The sequence below is a fragment of the Myotis davidii genome, unplaced genomic scaffold (assembly GCF_000327345.1).
Source record: "Myotis davidii unplaced genomic scaffold, ASM32734v1 scaffold1688, whole genome shotgun sequence".
Taxonomy (NCBI): domain Eukaryota; kingdom Metazoa; phylum Chordata; class Mammalia; order Chiroptera; family Vespertilionidae; genus Myotis; species Myotis davidii.
Genome location: NW_006299238.1, coordinates 30961 through 43262, shown reverse-complemented (window position 1 = coordinate 43262; position 12302 = coordinate 30961). Strand labels below are relative to the sequence as shown.

The 12302-nt window shown below is 40.4% G+C and overlaps 1 protein-coding gene across 1 annotated transcript in view; it reads right to left on the bottom strand.

Moving 5' to 3' along the window:
* Positions 1 to 3882: 3882 nt before the first annotated feature.
* Positions 3883 to 12302, bottom strand: part of FAS (Fas cell surface death receptor) — a 26508-nt gene continuing 18088 nt past the window's right edge. Inside the window, exons 4-10 of the mRNA XM_006774693.2 lie at positions 11045 to 11182; positions 9861 to 9969; positions 7820 to 7878; positions 7596 to 7664; positions 6082 to 6143; positions 5053 to 5077; positions 3883 to 4301 (exon numbers count right to left, since the gene is read on the bottom strand). Of these exons, the coding sequence (XP_006774756.1) occupies positions 3964 to 4301; positions 5053 to 5077; positions 6082 to 6143; positions 7596 to 7664; positions 7820 to 7878; positions 9861 to 9969; positions 11045 to 11182 (800 nt within the window). The 3' untranslated portion in view covers positions 3883 to 3963. The remainder of the gene's footprint in view (positions 4302 to 5052; positions 5078 to 6081; positions 6144 to 7595; positions 7665 to 7819; positions 7879 to 9860; positions 9970 to 11044; positions 11183 to 12302) is intronic.

The window sequence follows — 12302 nt, the reverse complement described above, 5'->3', positions numbered from 1 at the left end:
CAAATAACTTCAGAAGAGACTCGAGGCTTTCAGAGAGTAGGTAATGGCTTCTTGAGGGAGCCAATGGAATTTAGTGGAATTTGGGGTGGGGAAGTACAGGATGCAAGTAGTCAAGGACAAGATCTGGACTCAGAATAATGGTGTGAGAAACAAGGAGTGTGGGGCATCAAGGAAGCAGTGGGAAAGGAGGCTGGAATACTACAGAGGGAGAGGAAACGAACATCTTGAAAGGCCTTGGATACATGTGATAAATTTAATGACATGATCATTGTTCATGAAAAAGATGAAGCTCCCCATATAATGAGTGATCAGTCGCTCACTATTAATCGCTCACTATTAACTTTCCTACCAAAAGGCAGTCACAAACCAACACAAAAGACGAGTGCATACACTTGTTCCTTAATTAACTGGCTCATTCAAGCAATACTGATTGAATGAGCATCGATTCTGTGAATCATGACTTCTGCCCTCGGGTGGCTTATGGCCTAGCAAGGGAGAGACAAACAACTGTATACAAAATGACATAATATGTGACCACATTGGAGGTACATGGTTCAGACATCAGGGTGGCATTCCATTGGAAATGGCATTAAAGCTGAGACCTGATAAATTGGAAGTAACAAGACAAAATGAGGGAAGCGAGAAAGCAAAAACTCAGAGGCAAGGACGAACAGGATAGCAGTGTTGAGGAACAAAGAGTAATTTGACCTGGCTTTAGAGTGGGAGAGGGGAAAGTGTTGAGAAAAGATGCTAGAAGGGTACATAAGCCCAGGACTCCTAAGGCCTCTTAAACCGAATGTAGGCTCTATTCTAAGATCAACGGGAAACCAGAGGATTTTAAGCAGAGAAGCAACACCATGAAGTTTGCCATTTGGAAAGATCATGGAGGCTGCTGTTTGGAGTACGGATTGGAGGGGCAAGAGTAAAAAGATAGAGGCCAGAAGAACCTCAAACTCGGGAACATGGCTATGACTGTGGACATGGGAGCAGTCCCACTCAGGTGACACAATGGGGGAAGGAGCCATATCTCCGAGTCCAAGGGCCTTCCCAACTTCTGCCCTCCTCCCAAAGGAACCCCAAGTTCTTCGCTGGGACTCACAGTGAGCACATCATGTTCTCTAACTCGACTTCACCTTGCAAAGGAGGACTTCTGCTTCTGCCCATGAAGAATAACCAGTGCCAGACTTGCCCGCGCTGTCTACCGCTGGAAAACAGGACAGCAGGTAGCACAGACTGTGACCCTCCAGAGAAGAAAGCCTAATGAGGAGAGCCCGATGACCACTCAGACTTTCTGCCCAGAGGCACGTTCCAGACCCTGGCCCAGCAGGGGACCCTCAGCAGGGCCCTGTCCCCTTGTTGAGTGGAGGCAGAGAGGTTGGAGTTCAGGAGACAGAGGCTGCCAGACTTTTCAGAAACCGAGAGCTGAAAAAGGAGGACGCTATGCAGAGCGAGCGGGAATCTGTACAGGGGTTCCCTGGAGCCTCTGACTGAATACCCTGCGGACATGCACAGGGAGGACACCAGGAGCCAGGCAAAGAACCGTAAGGCACTGTCGGTGAGAGGTACTGACTTTCCCACCAACCAGAGTGGAGAGACCTCATTGAACAGGCCTAGGAAGTAGCCGGCCTGACCAGCCAACAGTCAAGGCTCCTGAACCTGTCCTGACAAAGATACAGACCCGAACCATCTCATGTGCTGGCCACCAGCCACATGAGGCTATTGAACCTTTGACATGTGGCTAAACTGAGATGTGCTTGTGAGTATTAATAAAATACAATCCAGATGTTGAAGACTTTAGTATAAAAAAAAAGAATGCAAACTGTCTCATTAATGGTTTTATACTGATTACATGTTGAAATGATAATACTTTGGGCATAATGGGTTAAATAAAGTATATTATTAAAATTAAAATTTTAAAAAGAGAGATGGTCCAGTGGTCACCGAGTAACCACAATGGAAAGTATGCAGAAAAGAATATTTCAAAATCCCTATTGAGCTTTCTTATCAATAAAATCTACCTTTTGAAATATTGACTTTCTTATCCACATTTCCAGTGCCTTACATATAATGCTGTCAAAATAAATCATCACATAATAAATAATAATGTGGTTTTGAGGAAGGTTTTTTTTGGCAGTAATGGCCTATGAAGGAAATTATTAGGGGTTTAAAAGGTAAATACTCCCTAAGAGATGAAAGAAAGCATTGAAGACCCCTGAACAGGTAGGTTACAACTAGCTGTGGTTAGAGAAATGGAAACAAACAAACAAACAAAACAAGGTCTTAACAAAAAAAGGATAACCAGAAATACCAAAAAAATGATTTTAATTAAACATTTTTACCTCCATTTTACATTTCCGAACATCAGGGGGGAAATTTTCCTTCAGTCGAAGCTGTTTAGGTATTTTGAGACCTCTGTTTCAGTTTATAACTATCTTCAGTTTACATCCATACAAATATAAATACTATTTATTAAAATTCACATTAACTTACATTTTTTAAAGTGTCTAAATGTAGAGTGAGAAAGTGGCAGTGGGAAGAGAAGCTTGTTTGTCTAAGATGCTGCAGGAAATAACAAGTCCTAAAACCTGGGTATAAGCTGCATTTGTAGCAAGAGAATATATGGGGAGTCCTTGAACATTTTGTGGGGGACAGGGCAAGATAAGAAACTACCTCATTAGCTTTGGCGGGCAACATGGGTCCGTGAGTACCACAGAGCTACCTCTTATGAGAGCAGTGAATCTCTCCAAACCAGGCTAGACGTTTCCAAGAGCAGCATAGCTTACAGTGGCTCATCGTGTTTCATAGATAGTGCTTCCAGGTTTGGGAGTGTAGAGGCTCTCAAGACACACATCAAGAAAAAAAACGAAGAGGAGATGATGCTCTAGGAATACTTCCTGATGGAACTGTTTTGGCACCTGAGAAAGTGGTCGATTATTTTGATGCAGTACGCTGGCATACAAATATAAAATTTCAAGCATAACTGAGTTGGCATTTTCTACGTGAATCCGAAATTGAAATGTTTCACAGTGAAATGCCAATAATCTATGTAAACATCTTTGAAGTAGAACCTTATTTAAATTCTGCATTCAGAGGTATACACAAGCTTTCCCTGAATATGCTGAGTTTCAAACAAAGTTGACAAATACTATTGCAAAATCTCTAGAATCATCCTCCAGGAACTGGGAAGGTTAGAGGCAAAGTTGCTTTTTCCAGTGATTATGACACTGCATCAAGAGGTCATAGCTCCTGTTGATGGATGGGGTCAGCCTGTAGGTCGACCTCTGTATTCTTGTACAGTAATTATATTCACATCTACAGAATCATACCTATGAATAAAACCTACCTTTTGAAATATTTACTTTCTTATCCACATTTCCAGTGCCTTATACATAATGCTGTCATAATAAATCCTCACATAATAAATAATAATGTGGTTTTGAGGAAGGTTTTTTTTGGCAGTAATGGCCTATGAAGGAAATTATTAGGAGTTTAAAAGGTAAATACTCCCTGAGAGATGAAAGAAAGCATTGAAGACTCCTGAACAGAGTACAGTTAGCTGTGGTTAGAGAAATGGAAACAAACAAACAAACAAAAAACCAAGGTCTTAACAAAAAAGGATAAACAGAAATACTAAAAAATGATTTTAGCTTTAATTGTTTTAATCTAATAAAGTATTAGATACTAGAACGTGACCCCAGTGTTTTGTCTTTGCAAACACACCTATGTGCATACTTGACATGCCACTGCATTTATTCTTAACCAGGGATGTCTAGATTTTAAATAGTCTTGAAGACAGAATCATGAGGTCCTTGAAACACATAAATAAGTAGCCCTGCAAGTATAATAAATGTAAGGAGGAAAATATACTCAGTAAAAAGTGAAGAAATATATGAGCCCACAACTAACTTACCTAATTTTTCTATCTAATGTCTGTACTCAAAACTGAGTTAGTTGTTTTTCACTTTAGACCAACCTTTGGCTTTCATTTTCATTTGTGATGTTAGTATTTTCACGTTTACTAGTAATGTCATTGAGGACTATATCTTGAATTTTATCTGCGTGAGCACACAGTTTGATTTTTTTGAGACCTGTAATCAAAGTGGTAAATGCGTCTTTCTTCCCGTGAACTTGATACCAATTACGGAGCAACTGGACCTTCTGTTCAGCCGTATTTTGGAGATTGTCATTCTTGATTTCATCTATTTTGGCTTCTTTGAGACCATTCTTCCGAACGAAATCTCTAACTTCACTTATTGTCATTAGCTCAGCAATAGTGCTAATGTAATCAGTCAAGTCAATGTCTGAAAAAAAGAGAATAGTCTCTGAAAATTGGTTCTGGTAAACAAAATTGCCATGATTGGAAGCCATTTATTCCTCCTCTTATAGGACTTAAGAATACAGGTTAGTCCTAGAGATCTAAAGAGCTGATAGGGAAACGCAAAAACAGCAATAACCTTGCCTTCTAATCCCACGACGTCCTATGTCCCCAGTAATTTGCTCTATGACCTGAACAAGATAAATAACATCTCTATGTCTTCTTTTCTCATCTATCAACAGGTTGGAAAAGATCACCCCTAAGGTCCCCTATGGGTCTGATGTTCAATGACCTACAAACCTAATACATAGGCAAAGGGTTTATGATCATCTTCTCTCTGAATCACAGCTCAAAAAAGAGAACTGAATAGAATAATAATTTGTTGTTACAGAGCTGGTACACGCCCATAATAACTGAGTCTACTATTCAGATTACCTCTAAGTCAATTTAGGCAGAAGTTCTATAATACACCTAAATGTTTGTAAAGGAAAATTTTCCAAAGCCTCAGAATATAGTGTTTTATTGCTACCTCATTTATTTTTAAACTAGGAATATTAGTTATAAATTTAAACAAACTGCTTAAAAAACCCTGGATGGTGAATGGGAAGAACTATAAGTTCAAAGAATAGCAAGACCCCACAATATGGCACTGAAATTAGCAACATTATCTTACTCTAAAATTGGCCTGCTACTCCTATGGGAGCCAGCTCTATGAAATAAAATGATAAAAGCCTTACCTGGAGAAATCACTGGGAGCATTTCCTGGACAGAAAAACAACAACAACACATGGACAGAAAGAGAAAAAAATAAAAATACACTCAGAATAGTCTAAATGTAATCTTTAACTTTTTCCTTAATACTGAAGGAAGTACAATCAGTTGCTTGATATATATAATTAGCTAGATGAAGTGATTAAGGATTCTTTCATCATTCAAATTTTTATTCTGAAAGGTTCCAGCATTTCCAGAAACTAAAGAACATTGGCTTATGTTTTACACATTCAAGGAATCTAGGGAATTCATGGAATGTTCTGAGGTTATGTTTCATATAGACTCACGAAAACAAACAAAATAAACACAGTCATTCAAAAACTCTTTTTACGGTAACTATTCTTCCTTTTGACATGAGGAAATGGTTTAAATTGAAATTATTTTGTACTATATTGATGTTAAAAACCCTAACTCACACTGAGCCCGAGCCCTAAATGAGAAAAAGCATTATTCATGAAGTGAACTGGTTTATCTTCCCTGTGTAACTTTTGCTATTTGAAATGCTTTGATTCCATGTTGGAAAAGAAATATAGTGGGGGCTATGTAAGTGGCTGGAGAAAGTTGAGCTGTGCTCTATTTATAGTGGGCTGTAAGAGCTGTGTCTGTTCGGGCTTGGACACCGAATCCATGCTCTGGTAAAGGATGTCTGTAGTTTCTCTGCATGAATAACACCGATATGGGACATGTTGCTTGGCCACATCCTTTTTCCAACTCACCTTGAGCAGCCTCCCACTTAAGTCCTGTGCTAACTCTTACGTTGTATGGAGCTTACTTATATACTGTGCCTCATATCTGAATTACTTTTTGATGCCTTCTAACTCATGCACACACAGACACAATAAATGCTTGTTTTAAAAAAGTAGCAAACACATTTGTAATACCTTAATAATAATAATTAAAAAAAAGAAACTTCTAAAAAAAAAGTAGCAAACAAAAAGTTGAATTACTACCTTCTCTATGTTTTTAAGAAAGCTGATGCATGTTTCAACACTTACAGTCTCTGGAGATATAGGTTCAGAGAGAGGAAGATTATTATTCCGGCGCCGTCTTTTCACCCCTAAAAGATGAAAGAAATTTCTATCAGACTCAGGTCTCAGCCTTGGAGGAAATACTACTGTCACACTAGAGAAGTGTGAGAAAAAAGCAGAAATTCATTGAAATGTAAAGTGACCCTAAAATACAGAATTGTCCTGATTTTGGACAATCTCACCCCACCAGGTCAAGTGTTCTGAAGATATGACACATATTTTAAAATATATATTTTTATTGATTTCAGAGAGGAAGGGGGGGGAGTAGAGATAGAAACATCAATAATGAGAGAGAACCATTGATTGGCTGCAGAGAGAGAATCATCGATCAGCTGCCTCCTGCACTCCCCTCACTGCAGATCGAGCCCACAACCCAGGCATGTGCGCTGACTGGAAATCAACCATGACCTCCTGGTTTATAGGTTGAGGTTTAACCACTGAGCCATGCCTGCGGGCAGTATGCCACACCTTAATTGAGACATCCAATTACCTCACAGTGGCTTAGCCTAAAGCTGGCTTTTGACTTATTGAATGACATCACTATTTCCTCTCATCAACCTGGAGCTACATGTCATGGCTACAGCAGGGCATATAAGCACAGGATAAGGAAAGCTGATGACATCAGCTTGCCATGGAGTGGCATTTAATGCCCAGAAATTCAAGTACATGCACTCACAAATACCTCAAGTATACACACTCCATGAATATCTGCCTTGAAGTCAGTATGAGATGGGAGAAAGGAATGTGTACGTCTGCAAGCATGGTTATGATATTTAAACATAGAATACTGTATGTATTTTTAGCTGAGCAACCGCTTTATCTTCAGCTAAAATGAAGAAACAGAGCCTATTCCAATTGGATGCTTCAGAGTGATTGAAAGTTGCATCACCCTGTGTTTTAGAAATGATTAAAAGGGATTTTTTTTCTTGTGTAATTATGATTACCCTCAATTTGGGCTTATTTGGCTTATCTGCTTATTTCCTAGGTAACCCTTGCATAAAATGTATTGCACAATATTTTAAATTATAGTGGATAAATAATAAAGTCATGGAGTTTGAGCAAGGGTGAGGAGGCGCAGAGAGGGACGAATTTACCAAGTGTCCCCTGCAATGCCTTTCCCAGCAAGGCCCTTGCTTCTTAATGTGTTATCTTAATGCACAGGACCACCTCAATGGACGGTGAAAGATTACTTTTGATTCTTGGCAAACTTGCTGCTGCCAGGATGAAAACACAGTGAGGATGGGACTAGCCACTCAGTGCTCCAAAATGGTTGCTCAAAAACTGTAGCTGAGGGATAATATAAATATAATCTATTCTTTCAGCGTTCATGTGTGCATTTGGTGGCAGGAATTAAAAAATATACCAGGGCTAGCTACCTACCCGGTGGAAGCTTTCTGATGGGTTGGAGACAGAGGGGAATTCTTTGAACAAGTCCTTTCCAAGTTATTTCAATGTGCAACTTAAACAAAGTAAGAACTTACACCACACTGTGAATGCAGCTACTGGAACCAGGACCAGGAGCCACAGCAAGTGTAAGTGAGATGTGGATCCTGTAGATTGGAACATGGGACATTTTACATGAAAATGAGCAGTCTTTAAGATTAAACAAGGTATTCGCAAAGAATCAAAAGGGATTGGCTTTTCTTCATATTTTACTGTGGGAATAGGAGAAAGGAAGAGTCTACTCATTAAAAAAAGTAATAACCTGCTTTACATCTGCGGTCATTGGTTGGTGTGCAATCCTCAATGATTCCATGTTCACACCTAAAAAAAATACAGAGAAAATGCAAAAAGCCTGGTGGGCTAATTCCTTGGTCATTTTCAACGACACATTATACATCTCGGGTCATTGTAGTCATTTTTGCATCTCTGGCAGACATATTCCCTCAACTCTTTCTAGATTCACATGGTAGAGCTGGTAAAAATCTGTAACATAATTTAGATGTTTGGATGAACAAAGAATGACTATGTTTTAAAATACCCAGAGTTAAAAGAAGGTAATAAAGTATTGGCAGAAAAGAAAATGAATGAAATAGATCCTGACATAAACTTAAAATTGGTCATAAGCTGTGCTCTTAAAAGATTAGGAGACAATGATAAACTACCAAAAGCAATTTCAAAGCAGTCCCATCGAACAATAAAAATGGCCAGACAACAGCCACTACCCATGATGCTCCTGAGGTAGCCTACTCCGCTGGGCCTTAGCGGGTTCGCTCTTTAACACCAAGTGGCCATTAGGATACTCAAGAGGTTTCCATATTTTTTTTCAGACAAACACTGACCCAGTCTGAATGAAAGCTGGGCTCTGTCCATTACCTAACTCGGTGAGTTTGAGCAAGTTACTTAACCACCACCAGCTTGTTTTCTCACCAAAACAAGGAGGCAGCATTACCTGCTTTTTAGGTTATGGTGAGAAGAAAATTAAATCAAGATTATGAAGTATTTAGAACTGCTATTGTTGTTATTATTTGACTTACATTAGTCCCTCCCTCCAACTCCAATCCCTACTTCTGTCATCATGAGAGCTGTCTCAGATACTTGGGGCTAGAAAGGAGAGGCTAGGTTAAGTGCACATACCTTACATTTTTTCTAGTAAATAAGAGACATCAAGTATAATGTTCCTACTTTTCAAGCCTACTAGATGAACCCCTAAGATGGTTACAAGTTTAAGGAGCGGTACATGGATATAATCTTAATTATATTTATATGTATGCAAAACAGTGTCTTACAAAGTAAAAGCTATTTTTACAATACATATTACCCAATCTGATCTTCACAAATATGTGACCCATAAGACAAGTGACGACTGCATCTTAATGTGTGAGGAAACTGAGGCTCGGAGAGGTTGAGTGGTCTGCTTAAACTTACTCTGTTAATCAGAAGCAAAGGTTAGCCCTAGCCAGTTTAGCTCAGTGGAGCGTCGGCCCGTGGACCAAAAGGTCCCAGGTTCCATTCCGGTCAAGAGCACGTACCTTGGCTGCAGGTTCCTCCCCAGCACAGACCCTGGTCGGGGCACATGCAGGAGGCAACCAATTGATGTGTTTCTCTCACATCAGTATTTCTCTCTGTCCTTTCCTCCAAGAAGAAGGAGGAGGAGGAGGAGGAGAGGAGGAGGAGGAGGAGGAGGAGGAAGAGGAGAAAAGTGACATGCACAGTCGGGTTTTCTAACTGTGGGTCAAAACCAAGCTCTTTAGCATGAAAGACAAGACCCTTCATGATGTGGTCCTGGCTCCTTTTCAGTCTTTCCTACACCCCAGCCAGGTACCCTGTTCTCTGGAGCTTCCCCTGTCTCTTTGCACCTGCTGGTTCCCTGCTTGAAATGTCCTTCAGATCCATGCTCACCTTCCTTCAAGACTCAAGCCATGTGTCATATCTTCACTGCATCTCCCCCAGCAAGGTTGAAAAGTTCTAAATAACTCAGAACACACTAGGCACGAGTTTCTTCTGATGTTTGCCACATGGAGTTGATTCAATAACCACGCCTTTTTTTTTAATGTCCTTGCCTCTAGCCTGAGAGCTTCGATGCCAGAAATGTGTCTTGCTCATATGGTTAGCTTAAGTGGCTGGAAGTGGCCAGCCCACAGGAGGTTCCATACATGTTTGGAGCCTGGATGTCTGAATAAACAAATGGTTATCCAGTTGTTTGGAGGCAAAGCAAGACTAGAACCCAGTGCTGCTTCCCCCTAGGAAGACATTGTCTCTCAAGGTATATCTAGTGTTTTAATCAGTAAAAGACCAAAACTTACGTGCTGCAAGGGTTACAGTGTTCACATGGAGGAGTGTTACAAAAATAGTTTGATTTACATCTGCACTTGGTATTCTGGGTCTTGGTACAGTTTTTTTCCACTTCTAAGCCTAGAAATTCAATTTGTAGACAATTAGTCATAGCAGCTACTTATACACTGGCTATGGAAATGATGGGCAGGAGCAGCATAGATTTTTGAGATCTGCTGCTTATATGAGCAGTCAGACCATCATGACTTTAGGAATACAACTAGTGTTTACATACAAAACAGGCAACCGCAGGTTGAAATTATTTAGCAGAGTGTTAAATGGATAGACAATCCAGCAACCAAGAAAACCCTACCTTTGCTTAAATAGCTCCCCTGTTCTTCTAGTCTAGAGCCTGGCTACTCAAAGTGCGGCTTGTGGACCAACAGCATCAACATCACCTGGTAGCTTGTTGGAAATGCAAATTGTCAAGCCTCACCCCCACCTGGGCAAGCAGACCAATGCCAAAGCCTGCCCTTAGAGATAAGAGATTCTGATTTAATTGGTCTAAGGTGGGACCTAAACCTTGGCATGTCTCATAGCTCCCTATGTGATTCTAAGGTACAGCCAGGGTTGAGAAACATTGCTTTAGGGCTCTAATGGAGACAAGAAAAGCTTATGTCCAGAGATTTCTTAATGTCAAACAAAACTGGGAGTACTTCTGTCATGTTTTAATCTGGGCCCTCAAAATAGATTGGGCTAGTCACGAAAATCCAGGGGTCCAATTGGAATTATCAGGACAAGCTAGATCCCCAAAGAAGGTGAAGCATTCCACCCACCTCGCAGGATCTTCTGTCCTTGCATTTGAAGGGTTCTGAGCGCTCTCTGGCCATGAACAAGAGCCATTGTACGTGCATAAATCAAGGCAGGAAAAAAAGTTTCTGCACTTTTGATTGGAGCTAATGAACCCTGTTCATAGGGTTCATATTTAGTCTGTCTCCTCATCTGGGAGACGGCCCAGACTTGGCTCATAAGAGTCTAGCCTAGCGATTAGTTCAGTCCCTGACCCTGCTTTACCCCAGTCAGCCCCATCCTACCCCTTCCTGTGTACAAATATAGCACCAGAGTAGGTCCCAAATTCCAATCATAGGTACATTATGAATGATTTTACATGGAGCATCACGATTAGTCACTTTCAATGGCTTTTTAAGACTCGTACCATGCTCTCCATCACAAATCCCGCATCTTCTGCATGTAGGCGAATGATGTTCCTTGTCCGTGTACTCCTTCCCTTCCGAGCAGGGCTCACAGACAAGTTTGTCCCCATCAGCTTTGCAGCCATCCTTTTTCCGTTCACCTGCCAAAACAAGAGACAGAAAAATGGAGCAAGTATTTGAATGCAACAGCATGGGAAGTATGCAGGTACGGCAGCAAAACACTGCTAAGACAGGGAAATTTGGCTAATGATCTATAGACAATAGAGGAGATGCTTATTGTAAAAATCATGTCAAGAGACAGAAAGTCTCCCAAGACAAAAGCTGAAAGAGTGATGCAGGATGATTAACAATAGTAACATGTGACAGAAAACGGAGTGGGGAGGGGGAGGCTGGAATGACCAAATGCACCAGAAAAGAAAAAGCCTTATTAACTTTTTGGTGGGGGAAGGGAGAGGTTGCTAGGAGATAGCTGCTGCTGGCCACTGAGATGACCTAAAGCATTCACTCTTTTCTGGCTTCTCATTTCATTTTCCAAAGTCCACAGATGCGGATAAGAGTTCATGTAAGGAAAAGCACATTTGAGGTTCTAAAGGCTTTGGTGAAATCTTTAGTAGCCCCGTGAGCTTTAACAAGATGCTTCATCTTTCTGAGCCTACATTTCTTCATGCGTAAGATGGAGATAATACCTTGCATTGCTACCAGAACTGCACAGGGCCTGCCTAGTAAATGCTCACAGTCCCTCTTCTTTCTATTCCTTTGCCATTACAGGTCAGAGTAAGTTGTGGTGGGCAGGTATGAACATATTTATAATAAAATTTATCATCAGATTTGTTATCTTAATGCACACAATTTCAAATGATATTCCCATTTGCTTTCATTGACTTGAACAATAAAACAAGTCATCATATTGCTGTGAGTAAGCATTACACAACAATGCCTTTTCCTGGAAAACATATTTATTTAACAAGTGTTTATTAAAGGCTATTGTGTTCCAGGCACTACCTAGGAGCTGGAGGTACTACAGGAAATAAGCAAAGCCTCAGTCGCCAAGACTTCATATTCTCAGGGTAAAAGCAGGCAACACACAAATAAATATATGGCATCAAGTGGTGATCAGTGCTACGGGGAAAACTAGATGATGGCAAAAAAAGATAGAGAATGAAAAAGGAAGTGTCAGAAAATATAAAGGGGAATGTACGAGGAAGTCTTATTGACTAGTGACTCCAATTACTGATGGTTTAAATAATTAAGAAGAACAAG